Genomic DNA, 20052 nt, shown 5'->3' on the forward strand with positions numbered 1-20052 from the left:
GCCACACCAGGACTCCTAGACACAAAATGGAATTGAGCTGTGCCTGGTTGGAGTCATTCACAGGCAAAAACCTTCAGATTTTATGCTCTACCGCAGAAGATAACCTAAAAGTAGAAATTATCTTGTATTCAGTTGTTCACCAGGATCTATAATGTATTCTGCATTTGACCTGTTCTTTCATTCCCACACCCTATTTAGGTTTTTTCTTTCAACATTGGAACTGTTTAATAGCTTTATAAATATTTTCTGTCTCTGCTCTCCTAGTAACATCAAGTTAGTGAATGCAAGCCATCCTCCAAGTAAAATTCTAGTTCCCTATTGAGAATTTGAGGAGCTCTGGTAGCATAGTGATTACGAATCGGGCTGCGAACCTTAAGGTCAGCAGTTCGAAACTACCAGCTGTTCCGTGGGAGAAAAATTAGGGTTTTTGCTCCGGTAAAGATGTACAGCCTCGGAAACCCTGTACAGGGTCACTATAAGTCGGAACCGACTCCACGGCACACAACAACAACATTCAGAATGTAGTCAAGTGTGATACAATGACTGGAATTTTTCCACATATTGTATTTCTACTCATGATTTTTAAATTTTATTTTCTGTGGCCAGATACTAAACCTAGTGTGTTTCTTTAATATAGTTATTGTTGTTATATGTGCTGTAGAATCATTTCTGACCTGGTGTGGCGCTATGGAGTAAGGCACTGGACTGCAAGGTAGGTTTGAACCACAAGGTCGGCAGTTCACACTCACCATTCCTCGGGCCACTTCTTGGAAACCCTATACAGAGTCACTGTGAATTAAAACCAACTCCACAGCACTTAACAACAATATAGCATTTCCAAGGAGTGGCGGATGGGTTTGAACCTCCTACCTTGAGGTTAACAATTCAGTGCTGATGACATAGCACCACACTAGCACGCCTTTAATATAGAACACATGATCTAAATATTTGTTGATTGGATATGCTAACTTATGGGAATAAAATGAATATTATACCTAGCATAGAATATAAAGAGCATATTTTGACACATTCTTCTAGCAAGTAAATTCCAGTTTATCCTCAAAGGTAATTGTGATTTATCTGGAACAGTGTTTAAGCAGGGCAAGCAAGATGATGTTAGGATTTGTGGATAAATGTTAAAGAAGAGAATCTATTTTTGTTGCAAGAAAATTTTGCTACATAACTGTAATTAGGAGCAAATCAGAGATTAATGATGCATTATATTCTAGAGCTTAATTTATAAGTACTAAGAAATTATTTTATTAACTTTAAATGATTTGCAACATATTATGAGAGGTTTCAAAAGTTCATGGAAAAATGGAATGAAAAGATAATGGAATTTTTCCAGGCACTTTTTGAATCAACTCCCCACCCTCCTCTTATTTCTGCACTTTGCTCCATGTACAGATAATAATGAATACTGGTCCTATTATTCCAAAATTCAATATTTGTTCTAAAACATGGATTGTTGAGATATAGGAATATTTCATATACTCCAAAGGAATATAAAATCTACCTCTACTAATGAATTTCTCTATGAAAGCCTTCCGGATAATTATGGGTAATACCAGTGGTCAATGCTTTAGTTGAATTTCATTAAAAGACTAGTGTTGCTACCAAATGAATTGCTTTATATAAAAGCACTTTCCACAAAGTCCTATAATGGAAGGTTAAGTGCTACACTTAATTACTAATTTCAACCCTTATTACCTATATTTTGCCGTGCAAATATAGTCTGTTGAGTCCTGCTTCTCTAACTACAGGACATGATGGTAAGAGCATTAGTCCAGCTGCTTTTCTAATTAATAACAATAAATAAATAAACAATGCTGTTGTTGATGAGTGCCATCAAGTCAATTGCAACACATAGTGATCCTGTACAGTGTGTCCAAGGAGCAGCTGGTGGGTTTGAACCACCAACTTTGTGGTTAGCAGTCTAGTGCTTATTCAAGAGCCCAAAAGAGTCATAGTATAATAAACCCGTGGGGGAGGGGAAAGATGTAATAGACTTTGTTACTGAACTCATATTTAAAATCACTTTGTTCTAAAAACCTTAATCTAAATGATACATAGTTCCAAATCTGTATTCAGCCTTTATGTTACTGTTTTAGATGAAGCTCTGAGAGAAAATGGTATTTGAAATTTTCATGACTTATTTTCTCCATCAGCATCAGGCTGAAATGCATACAGAATGGATGATTAATAAAACATTTGATGACAACAATCGTGACTCCCCTGAGTTCTTTACATATTGAACATTAACTTTTTATGTATTTGTATCAAAATTCTTCACATGCGCTCTAATATTCTTGAGATCAGACGCACTGCTTTCCCATTGCTTATATCCTTCAAAATCATAGCAATTCTGTGTTTCTGATTTATTGATATTATCTAAAATATTTCTTGGTGAAAGACTATTTCCTAACAGAACATCTAAAATATACATATCTATAATACCAAAAATAGCCATGCTAATTGTTATGACATTAAATGTTTCCATTTTTAAATATATTTTATATTGTACATCATGTTCCATTTAATTGGTAACTAAAACATTGCACATGTTAAGTAAATACTTGTTGTTGTTAAGTGCCATCGAATCAGTTCTGACTCATAGGGACCCCTGGATTTCTGAGGAGCGGCTGGTAGATTTGAATTGCCAGTCTTGCCGCTCAAATCAACATTGTGGCCCAGTGCTTATTCTATAGCCCTACATCAGGACTCCAAGTAAATGCTAGTCTTTTCTTAAATAATGTGTATTCTCAGCTACTGGTAATCAAACTACATATCAGCATGCCATAAGAAGACAGAGCACTGTCTTTTTTGATGAGCTGTTGTGTTGATTTAGGATAAGCACTGGACTGCAAATCACAAGGTCAGTGGTTCAAATCTACCAGCTGCTCCTTGGAAACCCTATGCAGGGTCAGGATGAGTCAAAATTGACTCAACACCACTTAACAAGAACAACAATATACTCAGTATATGATATCTATAAAATATGTTAAAATAGTGGAATGCAGAAATGTAAAAAAGTATTAGGAAATATTTTTTAAATGCTTAGGAAATATATAGTATGTTTCTCTTTTAAAGATACACTTTGCATTATAAGACATCTTGGTATGGCAATGTAGGATAAGCACTGGATTGCAAAGTCAGTTCAAATCCCAAGATTGGAGGTTCAAACATACAAATGGCTCTTTGGAAACGCTATGCAGGCTCACTATGAGTCAGAAACAACTCAATAGCACCTAACCACAACAATAATAACAATGCATTATAATTAAGTCCAAAGGCAGTTATATTTAGCTCAGAATTTCCCAAAATAACTTGAGCCTAGAACTCAACCCTCCATATTGTTGTTGTTAAGAGTGACTGAGTCAGCGCTGACTCATAGCAACCCTGTATAAGGTTTCCTAGTAGTGGTGGGTGGGTTTGAACCACTGACCTTTTGGTTAGCTATCTAGTGTTTATCCTATAGCATCACACAAGAACTCCCCATTCTCCATAGTTGTTGTTGTTGTTAAGTGCTGTCGAGTCTGTGACTCATAGTGACCCTGTGTACGGTTTCCAAGGAGCAGCTGGTGAGCTTGAACCACCGATTTTGTAATCCAGAGCATTAACCCACAGTGTCACACTAGGCCTCCACAGGTCACCATTAATAACCATTAATAACCTCTAGAGAATAGCTGTTAACAAGATAAGATTTAAAAAATGATAAAAGTGAAAAACTACTAAATTAAGATAATTTAAAGACTTAACTGTTGCAACAAAGTTAGGCTTCGAGAAACACTTATTGCCTTATGTGTTTCATAGCCTCAGGGCAATGGCTTCCTGTTAGTAAATGGGTACTGATTCATTCTTATTTTAGAAAATTTACTAATTTTTTTTCCTGTAAGGTTTTAGCTATTATATATATAAAAAAATACATTTCAACTAGGATTTCATTGAATACAATAAGGTATTAATAACATTCTATCCATGTACTGATACTTTCTCGCCAACTTTTCTGTTTTTCCTCTTAATTAAAAGTGTATGTCCTCACAATTATAGTGTAAACTGGTGTAGATTTCCAGGGCATAGATTTAGCAAATATGGCAGTTTGAAACTATCAGCTGTTCCACAGGAGAAAGATGAGGCTTTCTGCTCCCGTAAAGATTTACAGCCTTGGAAGCCCTGTGCAGGTTCGCTATGAGTCAGAACCTACTCCACGGCACATAACCACAACCACCACACTTATTCGCCAATATTATAATATGTATTCCACATATTATAAATTTGCTTTCTTCTGAATTTTGTCCTAGAACAGATTTTTGTAATTTTTAAAAAATTCCATTTAATTCAACAAATATTTGCAGAACGCCAGGATTATAGGCTAGTTTTGAACTGAGGTTTGAAGAGGTGGAATTTTATAAATCAGAAAATGTTCAGAAGAACATCGTAGCTACTTGATTCCTTAATTGTGAGTCAGTACTAAAACGAACAGTGGTATTTACTTAATAAACTTAGTTATTACATCAAATTATTTCTTCCAATGAATAAAAAGAGAATTACAATGCAAGGAGTTTATATATTTTATATATGTTTACTAATCATTTTGTGTAAAATGAAGGATAATTTAGTTTTATACTTTTCCTTTATGCTGTGCTATACACCTACTGTATTAAAAACATTATAGTATCTAAAATGGGAGCAAAGAAATCTGAAAGTTTTGAGCAAATATTTAGAAATAAAATAAGTAAGGATAAAGAATTGCAGTGAAATACTTCTATATTTCAAATTTGTATTTTACTTTAAAATGTATTGTTTTTAAATTGAGAATATATGAAACCACAGGTAGCTGTGGTTTATCTTCCTAATCTACTGCTTTTGTTGTAACAACATAGCACTGACAAAGCTCACACGATAAGATCATGTTTATTTTATGACTAAATGGCTTAATGATCATTTTTATAGACTTGAAATGAGTAACACTAGTGTCACAGAATCCTTGTGAATGTACATGGCATTATGATAGTGACAACAAACTCGATTTAATTCACATACATATTTTTATAACTACAAATCAACAAAACGCTAGTTCCTTTCCGATCTCTCTGCTTGCCTCATTCCCCTCGTGCACATTTTATTACTTTCAGCTGTGTGCCACTGCCAAACTATTCAGATTTTTCTCTCATAGAAAAGCTTTATAAATAGTCCCTCCCTTAGCTTTAAATTTTAACATTGTTACTTTTGACAAAGCCTTTCCTTTGTTCAAATATAAGGATCCAGTAAAAAGAGCTTTGACATGTTGTACCTTTTATGTGTGCATTTTTCAGGTTTCGCTGATGTCCTGAATTTTGCAAACGATAACGTGTGCCTTCAAGTTCTCCTATCAAATGCCACTTACACACTGTATCAAGAACAGTTTAGGACAGCATTACAGTCACTTGACTTAAAGTCCAATATATATACTTGATGGGTTCTCAGAAAAACCACAATTTGGTGAAACGGACGCAAAACAGTGTTTTGTTTTCCAGAAAATCTGCCCCGGATACACATTCACTGGCTTACCTGCAGGGTATCGCTCGATTACTGGCCAGCTGTCCACCTGTAAAGTGGCATTGCCACCGCTCCTCGTGAAACGTACTACATGGTATTTCCCATCGTTAATGATTGCATTGGATTCTTCGATGGCGATGTCATCTGTCCCAACATTAAATTTAACTCCAATTTTTCCTTGATGCTGGAAGGAAAGAGGTAAAAAAAAAAAAAAAAGGGATTTGTGCTAAATTGTACTAATAAATCAAGATTCAATAAGAATTACATACAGAGCTCAAGAGCATGCTTCCAGAAACAGTTGGTTTCCTCCCATTTTACTTCCAAAAGACTGCATACAGTACAAGCAAGATTCTTGACATTTGGGGAAATCTCAGACATCTCTTTCATGGATAATTGATATTCCAAAGGGCACACTTTCAAGGGAATTGAGCTGCATTCTTCCCAGAGGTTGCCTTAGAAAACATGCACAGCTGCTGGCATGAAAGGGTATCCTTTCATATCCTTTAACAGTTTCTTTAATCCACTCTTTCCATCTCACAAGAAAAAAGAGACTTGAAACCCCTCCTTCTAATAAGTGGTGAAATCAGAGCAACAAAGTCTGTTTAGAGCCAAGTGATAAATGCTTGCAAATATATAAAAATCTTTCTAAAGAGTATGGATGTACGATCAGGCATTTAATAAGGGCAGTTTCACAGTACCATCAAATGCTAAGAGACTGAAACTTATTTCACTATGACACAGGGAGATGTAATGACTTAAGGTCACACAATTTCCCAGTGATGTGCTAGAACTAAAGTTCAGTTTCCTCAATCTTAGATTATGTCAAAGGTAATAAGAAGCTAAGACGTGGTCATCTAAAAATTTACCCCTCTCTGAGTTAAGCCAAGCAGTGTGGCAAAGCATTTTGTGTGCAAAGTTGTTACTGTTAACTTTAAAATTTCATAGTCCAAGACAGCAAAGGGAAACATGTCCTTTGGCTGTGAGAAGCATTCTCAAACAGCAGGACTGTCAACTCTACCACGAGCTCAGTAGATTTTGAAAGCATGTGGATGTGCCCTTAATCAGTAGCATAGAATACTTGCACTGCAGGCCCTTGTCAGAGTATATAACCTCAAGCTGTCTGCTGCTCACCTTTCATCAAACCTCAGCTGGGATGAACGGCATGGGGGCAGGGAGTTTAAGGGATATATAGTCTATCCATTCCTGTAGAAATATTGAATATGAATATCAGAAACCCGAAGGTTTGGACCAAATTCTCTTGACCTCTTGCTGGATTCTCATGATTGAATTAGACAGCAAGGGCATGGCATCAGGTTCCATTGAACGTTCTTATAAAATAATCTTACACAATCTGCACAAAGGGCAATGTTGACATTGTTATTTACTACATTGTTAAAGATCCATTTTCTAAAGAGATCCCCACCCCCATCCTTCCAGGGTCTTAATTATTTCTGAAAAATAGGTCATTGAAAACCTCTGGAAAACAGTTCTACTCTGACACACATGGGGTCATCAGATGTTGGAATCAACTTGATAGCAACCGGTAGTAATGTCCAAGAAATCTCACAATAAAAACTTAAAAAAAATAATAAAATTGCTCGTCCTTATAAGAATTTCATATTATTTTTAAACTTTTGTTTTGAATTGTATTTAATTTGATAGGCTATGTCATTTTAAAGAAAGCATATATCCTTTCTAACTAGGGCTGTTAAGAAACTTGGAATTTAATTGGTAGAGCAGATTTAATAATACATAGACTTTCAGCATAGTATCTTTTGTATGTATTTTTATTTTCTATCACACTTGTCATATGATCCAGACTTTTAAATACATAGTTTTGTAAGAGAGTTGAAGTTTTTTTGAGTGTTTATTTTGTAGAATGGTTTAGGTGATAAACAGTACGACTCCAATAAATCTGAAATGTTATTATATACTCACTGGATTTTTTTTTTTTTTATCACAGGTTTCTGTAAACTTATTATTTCTTTATTTTGGTAGAATTCCTATTATCTCATTTTCCAAAGATTATTTAACATAGTATATATCTTTCTAACACATATATAGTATAATTCCACAGGAAATTTATAAGGATCTCATTTAAGAACCATGATAAGGGATTTGTATTTAACAAACACCTATCTGGGTCTAATCACTTTACAAATACAAACTGTGACATTGCTCATAAAAGTCCATGGTGTTGGTGTTGGTGTTGTGCCATGGAGTCGATTCCGACTCATAACGACCCTGTACAGGGTTTCCGAGGCTGTGAATCTTTATGGGAGCAGAAGGCCTCAACTATCTCCCACAGAACAGCTGTTAGTTTCGAATTGTTGACGGTGTGGTTCACAGCCGTATTTGCAACCACTACACTACCAGAGCTCATTAAAAGTCCATGAGGGAGGTGCTATTTGATCTACATTTTAAAGATGAGACAACGGAGGCACAAAATAAGGAATCGACTTGAAAAAGATTACATAGTTAGAAAGAAAGTAGCTGGGATTTGAACCCAGGTGGTCTGGATCCAGAGTCTGTATTCTTAATTATACAAGGCTGTGTTTTAGTAGATTAGGTCATTCTTTAGCTGCAGTTGGCAAATGTAAACCTAGCTGTTCTTTGCTCCGTGTTTTGCTGTTCTTGCTAAACATGGAGCATGACATGACCTTGAATCCTGCTTGGTCATAGTAGAAACCTCTCAAGGTTTCAACTCATAGCAACTCTATATAGGGTTTCCAAGGAGCATCTAGTGGGTTTGAGCTGCCAACCTTGTGGTTAGCAGTAAAGTCCTCAAACTACAGTGCCACACCAGGACTCCTGATTTGTGATAAACCCCTTTTAAAAGGGTCATTGAGAGTCTGAATAGCGGTGAGGACAACTGATGAAAACAACTGGTGAAGACAAAAGATGAAAAGAGCTAAAGCTGTAGTGATTCATGCTCAGGGACTGAAGCAGGAATCCTAAATAAAGATGCATTTTCTACTTCAAGAATATTGTAGGTTAAGAAATCCCAATCATATGGAAAAAACACCAAAGAATCCACCAGAGTGTACAAAAAATGACTCTAAACAGTTGGTTTAAGCATAGTCTAAGCCCACCTAACTGGCTACTATGTTGTTGTTAAGTGCCATAGAGTCGGTTTCAGCTCATAGTGACCCTGTATAAGGTTTGTAAGGAGTGGCTGGTGAATTTGAACCAAAAAATTTGTGGTTCAAACTGACCTTGCAGTCCACTGCATTATCCTGCAGCGCCACACCATGACTCCTGCTGTTAAGCACCATCTAATCAGAGTCAGTTCTGACTCCTTAGCAACTCTGTGTAGGTTTCTGAGGAACTACTGGTGGGTGTGAGCCACCAACCTTGCAACTCAAACAGACACTGCAGTCCAGCGCATTATCCTGCCACACCACACCATGATTACTGCAGTGGTGGTTATGTGCCTTGGAGTTGAGTCTGATTCACAGCGACCCTGGATAGGGTTTCTGAGGTGCAAATATTATGGGAGAAGAAAGCCTCATCTTTCTCCCGGGCCACCGCTAGAAGTTTCAAACTGTTGACCTTGAGATTAGTAGCCCAACTTGTAACCACTACACTACCAGAGTTACAGTGAAAGTGGAAATATTCTCTGTCTTCAATTCTGTACCAGCTTCCTGCCTGGAGGAATCAAGAAGAAAAGGAAGGCTGAAAGTTATGGAAATGAAATATAAGTGAATATATATATATATATTTATATATCTATATATACACACACACACACACACACAAGTCCTGGTGTGGTGCTGTGTGCTAAGCTAATGTGTCAGACTGCAAAGTTTTTTGAACTGCAAGGTCAGTGGTTCAAGCTCACCAGCCGCTCCTCGGAAACCCTCTACAGGGTACAGGGTCGCTATTGGTCGGAATCAACTCGATGGCACTTAAGAACAACTATATATATATGTTTGTTTGTTTTTTATTTTCTTGTTAAGTGTTGTCGAGTCGGTTATGATTCATAGCGACCCTGTAGAGGGTTTCCGAGGAGCGGCTGGTGAATTTGAACTGCTGACCTTATAGTTGAAGGAGACCATGGGATCCAGGGCATTATCCCACAGCTGCATCATATGTATACTCTACAGGGTGGCTATCAATCGTAACTGACTTGACGACACTTAACAACAATATATATGTTCATTTTTTAGACATAGACACGATTTCAGTTAACAACACTCAACAACAATGTATATATTTGCTTTTAGAGAAGGACGTGATCTCAGTTCACACTGCTGTAGTAACAAAAATGCACAACTTCAGTTGAATTTAAAGCCTGCCATCCTTGCTGTAAGGAGCTCTGGTAGCGTAGTGGTTACGAATCGGGCTGCTAACCTCACAGTCAGCAATTCGAAACTACCAGCTGTTCCATGGGAGAAAGATGAGGCTTTCTGCTTGCAAAAAGATTTACAGCCTCAGAAACCTTGTGCAGGGTCACTGTGAGTCAGAACCGACTCCACGGTACTTAACAACAATACACACACACGTACATATATATATTTATATATATATATAGAGAGAGAGAGAGAAAGTGAGTTAGTTCTTTATATGGTGCTGCAGGATAATACACTGGACAACATGGTTAGTTTGAACCACAAGTTCAGTGGGTCAAACCCACCAGCCACTTTTCTGAAATCCTATACAGGCTCACTATGGGTCGGCATCAACTCAACAGCACATAACAACAATAACATATTTGTTGTTATTGTTAAATGTTATTGAGTCAACAGCAAACCTTGTGGTTCATAGTCTAATGCTTATTCTACAGAACCATTGTATTCTAATATTTAGCCTACATTGGCATAGTTGAGCCAAACTCTTTCAACCTCAGATTATTCATGTTGTTATTGTTAAGTGCCATTGAGTTGATTCTGAATCATAGCAACACTGTACAGGGTTTCTGAGGAGCAGCTGTTGGGTTTGAACCGCTGACCTTGTGGTTTGCAGTGCAGTACTTATCCTACAGTGCCACTCAAGGAGTCCATCTATAAATATTGCTGTGGTTAAGTACTGTTGAGATGATTCAACCAATAGTGACCCTGTGTGTGGATTCTGAGGAGGATTCTGAGGAGGTGGGTTTGAAGAGCTGAGCTTGTGTTTCGCAGTCCAATGCTGATCCTACAGCACCATACCAGGAGTCAAAAGTATACACATACATGTAAAGATTATATATATATATATATACATATGTATGTATATATACATGGAGCTCTGGTAGCGTAGTGTTTATGAATGTGGCTGCTAACCTCAGGGTCAGCTGTTTGAAACTACCAACTGTTCCATGGGAGAAAGAGGAGGCTTTCTGCTCCTGTAAAGATTTACAGCCTTGGAAACCCTGTACAGGGTCACTATGAGTCGGAACTGACTCCACGGCACATAACAACAATAACAACTATATATATATATATTACATACACATAGATATATAATACATGTCTACATATACACACATATATAATACATACATACACATATATGTACATATGTGTTTTATATATATATAGGAGTTCTCATATATATACATATATATAAAGGAGCTCTGGTAGCGTAGTGGTTACGAATCAGGCTACAAACCTTAAGTTCAGCGGTTCGAAACTGCCAGCTGCTCCATGGGAGAAAGATGAGGCTTTCTACTCTCATAAAGATTTACAGCCTCAGAAACCCTGTACAGGGTCGCTATGGGTCGGAACCAACTCGATGGCACTTAACAACAACAACAACAAATATATATATTGCAACAACACAGTATAAGATGCAGTCAAGCAACAATAAGGGCAGGTGATCGCTGCAGAACACTGGCTTTTATGTGATCCTATTTCTCCTGAGTTATGGTGTTGGAGGAGAAGATTGAAAGTGCCATGGGCTGCCCATAGAACCAACAGATCTGTGTTGGAAGAAGTGCAGTCAGAGTCTTCGTTGGAGGCCAAGATGGCTAAACTTTGTCTCTCATACTTCGGACATACTGTCAGGAGGGACCGGTCTCTGGAGAAGGATATCATGTTTGGTAAGGTGGAGGGTCAGAGAAAAAGAGGAAGACCCCCAGTGAGATGAATTGGCAAAGTGGCAGCATCAATGGGCTCAATTGTGGCAACAGTAGTGATGTTGGCCCAGGATTGGGCGGTGTTTCATTCTGCTGTGCATAAGGTCATTATGGGTCAGTACCGACTTGATGGCACCTAACAACAGCAACAACATTTCTCCTGAGATAGGTTGATTTGGTCTCCTAACTTACAACATGGTTCTAGCAAATAACAGCACCATGGTTTAATGCACAGTTTAATTCCATTTGTAATAGCATATTAATTTGAAAAATAAATATTTTAACCTAGATTAATACTTAATGGTGTAGCATTGTAGAATAAGTATTGGCCTGCTTGCTAACTGCAAGGTCAGCAGTTCAAACCCACAAGTCACTTCTCAGAAACCCTATACAGAAATGCTGACTTGGAACCAAATGGATGGAACTTAGCAACAACAACAATAGGTTAAGCATATTCCAAGCATATTCCATGGATTCAAATCCCCTTAGTCATTCAGAATACAACTGAGTACTCCCAAAGTAGAGGCCAGCAGATGCTGCCCTAATTTAGACATCCATAAACTTCAAGAGATCAAGGCCATCAAAAACTGGTGGCATAATAGTAGTTAAGGGTATATATTTTAATCAATAAATGAAAATACATATGTTGTTGTTGTTGTTGTTGTTATGTGCTATCGAGTCAGTTCCAACCCATAGCAACCCTGTATAGGGTTTCTGAGGAGCAGGTGGTAAGCTTGAACCACCGACCTTGCAGTTCAAACAGCTTTGCAGTATGGTGCATTAACCAACAGCACCCATACCAGGACTCCAAAAATACATACAAACCCATACAAAAAAATCACGATCAAGAGAATTTTTATTTGTGATTCCATTCAGAATTTCTGAATTATCCCAGGAACCCCCCACCCATGTTGACAGCAAAGCAAGTCATTTCAATTATATAAACAATAAAACTTGCTAAACTTTCTTGCTAACAGATAATTACTATGTAAAAGAATTCATTTCATATTCTTATTATCTGGGATTAAATGTGATTGTCTCTGCCAAATTCTCATGAATATTGTATTAGCAAAACAAGAAGTAATTTCACTGGACATGTACTGATCTCTCTGCATTGTATCTTCCTTGAAATGGGTAACTGGCTCACACAATCATTTCAAAAATCTATTATGAGAATATCAGTAACAAGGCATTTATAATTTAATGAAGTCTTTCCATGGATTCATTAGATAAATAGTGACAAAGGTAATTATTGATTTTTTTCCTCAAAAGCTCATTTCTGAATAAAGATTATATTATTAGACCAAGTTAAAAGGAAACACTATGAGGTATGACACAAGGAAAGAACTTTAAAGTTCTAGCAAGTAGCACCAAGGTTTAATGCACAGTTTAATTCCATTTGAAATAGCATATTAATTTGAAAAATAAATATTTTAACATAGATTAAAACTTAATGGTGTTCTGAATAGCTGGAGACTATTCCAAACAAGATTGTTGTATATTAGAAATGCAGATATATTTTCTATACATGGGCATACAGCATATACCTGTAGGTAAAGCAGAATACACATTTAGTTTGGATGACAAAAATTCCTGAAAATAAATAGTGGTATTGATTACACAGGAGAATGTGATGGCTCTATAGGATAAGCACTAGACTGTAAACCACAAGATGATGAGTTTGAGCCCACTATACACCCCTAGGAAATGTACAGCCTCAGAAACCCTATGCAGGGCTGCTATGAGTAGGAACCCACTTGATGGCACTTAATAACAACATCAATCCTCTGAGGTTGAAAGTGTTTGGCTCAACTATGCCCTGAAAAAGAAACCAGTAATAAATAAGTGAATAAGTAACAAAAAACTAATTCTCTTCTGCCTTTTTGTTTCTTTGTTTGTTTATCAAACCCTTAAAAGAGTAGAACTAAACAAGATGAATACATGTTACTGTGGAGAGTCTGGAGTGTAACAGGGAGCCCTTGCTTAGGTTCAATATGCTCTGCCACATAATGTGGAGCACACTAGTACTCCCAGCCCCACCTTGAACAGAACTCAACAATTTCATCAACGGTACTCCATGTTAGTGCTTATTTCAGAATACAGAACAACTTCTGTGACTCAACCCTACAACATGAATCAAAATCAGAATCAGTTGCACATTATGTTCTATTTCTTTGGAGCCCAGACTTCAGCAGGGAGGAGAAGTCGTAAGGTGTGAGCGGGACTCTGGGACCTGCAGTTACTCCACAGGGGTAAATTCCAGAGCTAAGGATGTCAGTGAGCCACTGTTATCCCATCTCAAAACAATCACACGGACTCAGGTAATTGTACATTTCCAGATTATTGACTTAGAAGTCCTACTGGACTACTAGAGACTGTTAACCAATTTTAATGAGCCAAAATTTCAAGAAGTAGTTTTGATCTAATTGTTTTAACCTGGTATTGGGCTGTAAGTATGTTCCCCACCCTCTTGTCAAAATATGCCATTTCAAATACAAAAAGGTATCATTTCTTGTCTCCACTTTACATATTTAATAACACGTTTTAATTTATTCAGCTGACAAATAAAAGCTGAGTATATACTATGTACTCTGCATTGTGTGTGGATAATACAAACTTATAAAGTATGTTCTCTGACCTTTGGGAAGCGTTCAGTCAATTTGGGAAGATAGTCATGCACACAAATACCCACACCTGAAAAATGAGTGGCATTGGCAGGAGCTAGAGGGAGGGAGGCTGAGTGCCCGATCATTAGAAGGAGGGCTTAAAGGGATCCTGGAAGCCCCTAGCTATGTCAGGAGCAGGTCATCATTAGGACAGCATTACCTAAGTGTATCCAAGACATGTTGCTCAATTTCCAACCCTTTTCCAGGTTCTACATATCAGAGTGTTCACTGGGTACCAGACACTGAGCTATGTACAGTTGTTGTTGTTGTTGTTGTTAAGTGCCATCGAGCCGGTTCCAACCCATGGTGACCCTGAACAGGGTTTTTGAGGCTGTAAATCTTTACGGGAGCAGAAAGCCTCATCTTTCTCCTGTGGAGCAGCTAGTAGTTTCAGTTTGCAGCCCAATTCATAACCACTACACTACCAGAGCTCCTTGACCTATGTACAGTGGAGTGTCCCCAAAACTCCCAGCAGATCTGAAAGTTAAGTGCTATGACTGGAAGCTGACCCAGGTGGAAGGGGTTTTCTAAACAAGAATATCTTTAGTAGTGTCAATGTTTCAAGCAAGCATCCTAGAACCAATGCTACTTTAAAAACTGAGTGAAGGGTGAGGCTACTGCAGAGAACATTTATCTTGCTTCTTTTATCTTTTCTTTTTTGATGCTCTTTCCATAGCACCACACACTAAGGCACCAGAAGTGGATGAGGTCTAGGGTGATCACCACCTCAGAATGATCTTACATTCTAATCAAATGTTCATTCAGGACACTATGCTGTTATTAATAAGTCCCCCAATCTATAGAATGCTATAATAAGAGCCAATGTCTTAACACAGGTTTCTGAGAAATCCATTTATGAAGAAAACAAACAACAAATGCAGAATTTGCAGTTCTATATGTCTCCTTTTGTTTTCATGAAACTCTATACTAACAGTGGTATCATCCTCCAGGAGACTAACACTCAGTTCTTGTTCCTTAAAGTGTCTTGTGAACTTTGTATATTCCAACTACACACACTGCTTTAGGTGTTAGTTTATATGTGTCATTGTAAAGTTCTCAATAATAAAGCAAACCATTTCAGGGCAGAAAAACAAAAAGACTGACTTATTCCTGTTTGTTTACTTCACATCATCTTAAACACTACCTTTACACTTCTAACTATTCAAAGCTCTTTAAAATACAGTGTCTATTTTGTTTAAATTGAGACGTTTCACATACTGTAAAATTTACCTTTATATAGTTTAATGGTTTTTAGTATATTCACAAGGTTGAGTAACCATCACTATGATCTGATTCCAGAACATTTTCATCTGTCTGTAATTTACTTGTGATGAAATAAGGCATATAAAGTTCTTATTAATACACTTAATAGTTACTCAGAACCTGTGAACTATCATTATTACTTTGAAAAACAACCACTATCATGTGCTTAACAATGGTTTGGTAAAAGTTGATTAAAATACTAGAATTATAGAACCATTACAGTTAGCTGAAACACATAATATCCAAGTTATCTTCACAACTTGTGAAGCAGAGTATTTACTCCATAATTCAGTAAGCTCACAGTCAGAAAAGTTAAAACATCTCACACTTCTTTCTTGGTAGTTTTGATATAATAGTCCTTATCTACCATTGATGAAGCTCTAGTAGTGTAGTGGTTACAAGTCAGGCTGTTTAACTCAAGGTCAGCAGTTTAAAACTAACAGCCATTCCATAGGAGAAAGATGAGGCTTTCTGCTCCCATAAAAGTGACCCTATACAGAGTCACTATGAGTTGGAACTGACTCAACGGCATACCACCCCCCCACCACCACCACCACCATTTAAGGAGCTCTGGTAGCATAGTTGTTACAAGTCGGGTTGCCAACCTCAAGGTCAGCAGTTCAAAACCACCAGATGTTCCAAGGGAAAAGGTGAGGCTTTCTGCTCCAGTAAAGATTTATAGTCTCAGAAATCCTACATAGGGTTGTTAGGAGTTGGAACCGACTCACAGCACATAACCACCACCACCACATACCATCTGCTCACAAAGATAAAAATTCTACATTCTAATCATGCTCACCCATAAGAAAAAATGTCCTGTCACTGGCTGTACCGAAGCAAAGACTACTAGGATTATACAACTTCTACATCCGCTTCCATGTCAAAGATACTGCGGAGTTCTAGGAAAAGGTAAAGCTGTTAGCACAGGAAGAAATAAAAGTAAAAGAAATGACTAACCCAAGTTTTAAAAATATATATATGAAAAACACCTACATTTTAATTTGGGTCCTAGATGTATTAAACTGAAAACAGATGGATCACTAGGACTTTGTTAATGTCCTTAAATCAGGGATTCTAAGTTTGGGAGGGGGAAGAGAACATCCCACTAGGATAATGTATCAAAGGAACCTAGGTGACCTCTTGTAAACAAAAGTTGCATATGCTCCATATCAAGAAATTGTACCCTCTTTCCTCCAGGCAAGATGGAGGGATAAGAATCCCTGTCTTGTCTGATGTGTTGGACTTGGTGGTGTGTGAGAAGAAGGCAAGAGAGTTCTTCTCCTGAGGACTGAAGGACCCTGAGGTCAGGTGGTAACACTAAAGTTACACAAAACCTTCACTGTCTCACCTATTTCTCTTCTTGTTGTTGTTATAGTGACCCTGTGTAACGATTCTGAGGTGTGGCTGGCGAGTTTGAAATACCGACCTTGTGGTTCAATCTGACCACGTGGTCTAGTACATATCCTACAGTGCCATACCAGAATCATAACAATGTGGGGATGATAAATCCCACTGGTGTATCCTTGAAAGAAACAATAATCCTGATTTTGGCATTTTTATATCTTCCTTAGTTTGCTTGTTTCCCATTTGGGAAATTTCCTGGATTTTATGTTTGAGGAGACATTTTACTTTGTGGATATGAGTTTGGAAATGTCACCAAGACTTCATTAAAGAACTTTCCCATGAGCCAGATAGTATACGTCCCTGTGATACCATGTCAGTCTCAGAATGAAATAAAGGTAATGGCAAACCTCTTGAGAATTGGAACCATTTCTTTGAGATCATTTCTATATTTCCATCCACTGAGAAACCAAACCCCATGAAGTGAAAACATTAAATGTGTCCTTATTGGTAAAGAATGTGTTCTACCATTAAACTTTTTTGTTGTTGTTGTTCCTAAATAATCAATAAATTAAAAAAAAAAAATTAAAAACTATAGAGCAAGCTGCTGCCCGAAGACCTAAGATTCACACTGGCTCATATTATGTCTTATCAAAGTTGCAGTTAGGTTGATTAGATATGGCTTGTTTTTTGTTTCTGTGTATGATTTGTTTTGCTATTGTTGTTTTCAAGCCTTTGGTTGGGTGCTAAATTAGCTTTGCTCACATTTTATAGTCATTCAGGAAACTGTGTGCAATAAGCATTGTGGTTCAGGTGCTGATTAAAACCATAACCTTTGTTTCTCTGCGTCTCTCTGACTCCTTGTCTTTGGGCCATTACACTGCTTATTATTACCTCTAACAGGAATGGACAGGGAAAGGACATTCATATGTATCCATTCTGCCCGTTGTTGGCAGTTCTATGCAAAACATTTTCCCTACAAAGGAGATCTGGGATTATTTGTGGATTTCATTTACTTGTGGTATCCCAAGCCCATCATTTTCATGGAGAGCTGACTACACAGTTACAGTCTGGCTCTAATGTTCCAAATTTCCACAGCACTGAAGACAACATTTTTCAGACAAATAGACAAAATAGCTCTGGATGGTGATTTTAATCTTCGGTTAACAGTAAGTGTTGCTTTAGTAAGTAGGTTGTAGACAAATAAAATTGGCCTTTGTTTTAAGTTTCTTTTAAATATAACAGCATATCAAGAGGTAAGTGTAATTATTTTTAATGCCTCCGTTGATGAATACTTCATAAGCTATATGCAGAGAATTGGAAATGAAAAGGTTGGATTGGAAGGAACACCACTTTTTAGAATTCTGTTTGTGAATCGTGACTTGCAACCACAAAAGTAATAGCAAGGAAATGTTTTCAAATGTGTTTGATGGGCTGACTTTTTAATAATGCTATCTGGGTTTTCACAAGCCTCAAACGGAGCCCTAGCTTGAAATGCCTTCCAAGAGAAAAGCTGACTGCATTGCCTTCTTCTTTCTCTTTCTCTTTCTCTCTTGCTTATTGACTTCTCATGTAGGACTACCTATCTGACATCCTTAGAAACTGAAAATGTGTGTGTCTGGGCAGAGAAATGCTCTCACTCAAAACTATTTTCTATAGAATCAGTAAGGTTCTATTATGTTCAGAATAGTAAGTAATAATTCCTGCAACCATCAAAAATAAATCTATGTTTATGTGTATAATTTTGGCACAACAGAGCATTCAGAAAAGAATACAAAATGTCTAAGTCTGAAGCTTCTAATGAATATAACCTCTTCCCATATTAATAGAACAATAACAGTGCCTCAAAAATAATACCAATAAATGATCACGTATCTACTAGGTACAGTACATTTTATAAAATTCTGTACCATTATATCTATAAGTCAACTATTTTTAAATGAATTTGTTGGTTGTATTTCTCTACATTTATTTTCCTACATTGCACAGTTTTCTGGCATCAGCTAAGCAAAAATTTTAGACATACTATAATACATGAAGTTTAATACTTACAGATATTCATTCATTCATTTATATACCCAATAAATACACATAGACTTTTTTCTATTCTTTTGGTGTTCTATGAAGTTCTAGATAAAAAATAACAGCTAACAAAACAAACAGTGGTCCTGCCATCATGAAGCTTAAGTCATATGATTTCTTTATATATTTCAATTTATATTAGCATATCAACTACACTAAGTGACAAGAAGAGAAACAGCAGGGAGTTGTGAGAGGGACTGAGTAATAAAGCAAAGTGTCTTTGAGGAGCTGAAGACAGAAAATCAATAATGACAATAAGAGATTTTCAGAAAGAGAAACAGAATATGCAAAGGTACCAAGGTGGGGGGAGGCACATATGAAAAAAGACAAATATTCCTATGTATGTTGTTGTCATGTGCTGTCAAATTGGTTCCAATTCATAGTGACCCTGTATGGTGTTTTCAAGGAGCATATGGTGAGTTAGTCCAGTGCTTATTCTCCAGAGTGACACCAGGACTTCTTCGTATGTACATCTGTAGCTACAAGGTGTCCTGATGTGGTACTGTGGGTGAGTGCACTGAACTGTAAGGTCAGTTTGAACAAGGCTGGTGGTTCAAACTCACCAGTTGCTTCTAGGAAACCTTATACAAGGTTGCCATGGACTCGATGGCACTTAATAGCAATAACAATATAGACTGCTAATACATGTTATTGTAGATAGAGATACGTAAACTGTATAGGGACATACATGTTGTTGTTATTGATAAGGGCCAACAAGTCAGTTCTGATCCATAGCAAACCTGTATAGAGTTTCCAAGAAGTGACTAGTGTATTTGAACTGCCAAGCTTCTGATTAGCATTCCAGTGTTTTTCCTACAGCACCACACCAGGAGTCCATGAACACATATTGAGTTGGTTCCAACTCATATCATGTATAGGGTTTCCGAGGAGCGACTGGTGAGCCTGAACCACTGGCCTTGTGGTTCAAACTGACTTTGCAGTCCAGCGCATCAGATACAATTTGTTTTTTTTTAATACACAATTTTCTAACCAAATTTTTTTCTCCTGTATATATTTATATATTTTCTGAATAATGTGCATGTATAAGGAGCTCTGGTAGCATAGTGGTTACGAATTGGGCTGCGAACCTTAAGGACAGTGGTT

The 20052-nt window shown here is 37.2% G+C and overlaps 1 protein-coding gene across 4 annotated transcripts in view; it reads right to left on the reverse strand.

Moving 5' to 3' along the window:
• NRXN1 (neurexin 1) overlaps positions 1–20052 on the reverse strand; it is a 1648890-nt gene that overhangs the window by 271217 nt on the left and 1357621 nt on the right. For all 4 annotated transcript variants that reach the window (XM_006839447.1, XM_006839445.1, XM_006839444.1 and 1 more), the window contains one exon: positions 5551–5722. In XM_006839447.1, coding sequence (XP_006839510.1) covers positions 5551–5722 — 172 coding nt within the window. The remainder of the gene's footprint in view (positions 1–5550; positions 5723–20052) is intronic.

The sequence above is a fragment of the Chrysochloris asiatica genome, unplaced genomic scaffold, assembly GCF_000296735.1.
Source record: "Chrysochloris asiatica unplaced genomic scaffold, ChrAsi1.0 scaffold00024, whole genome shotgun sequence".
NCBI lineage: Eukaryota > Metazoa > Chordata > Mammalia > Afrosoricida > Chrysochloridae > Chrysochloris > Chrysochloris asiatica.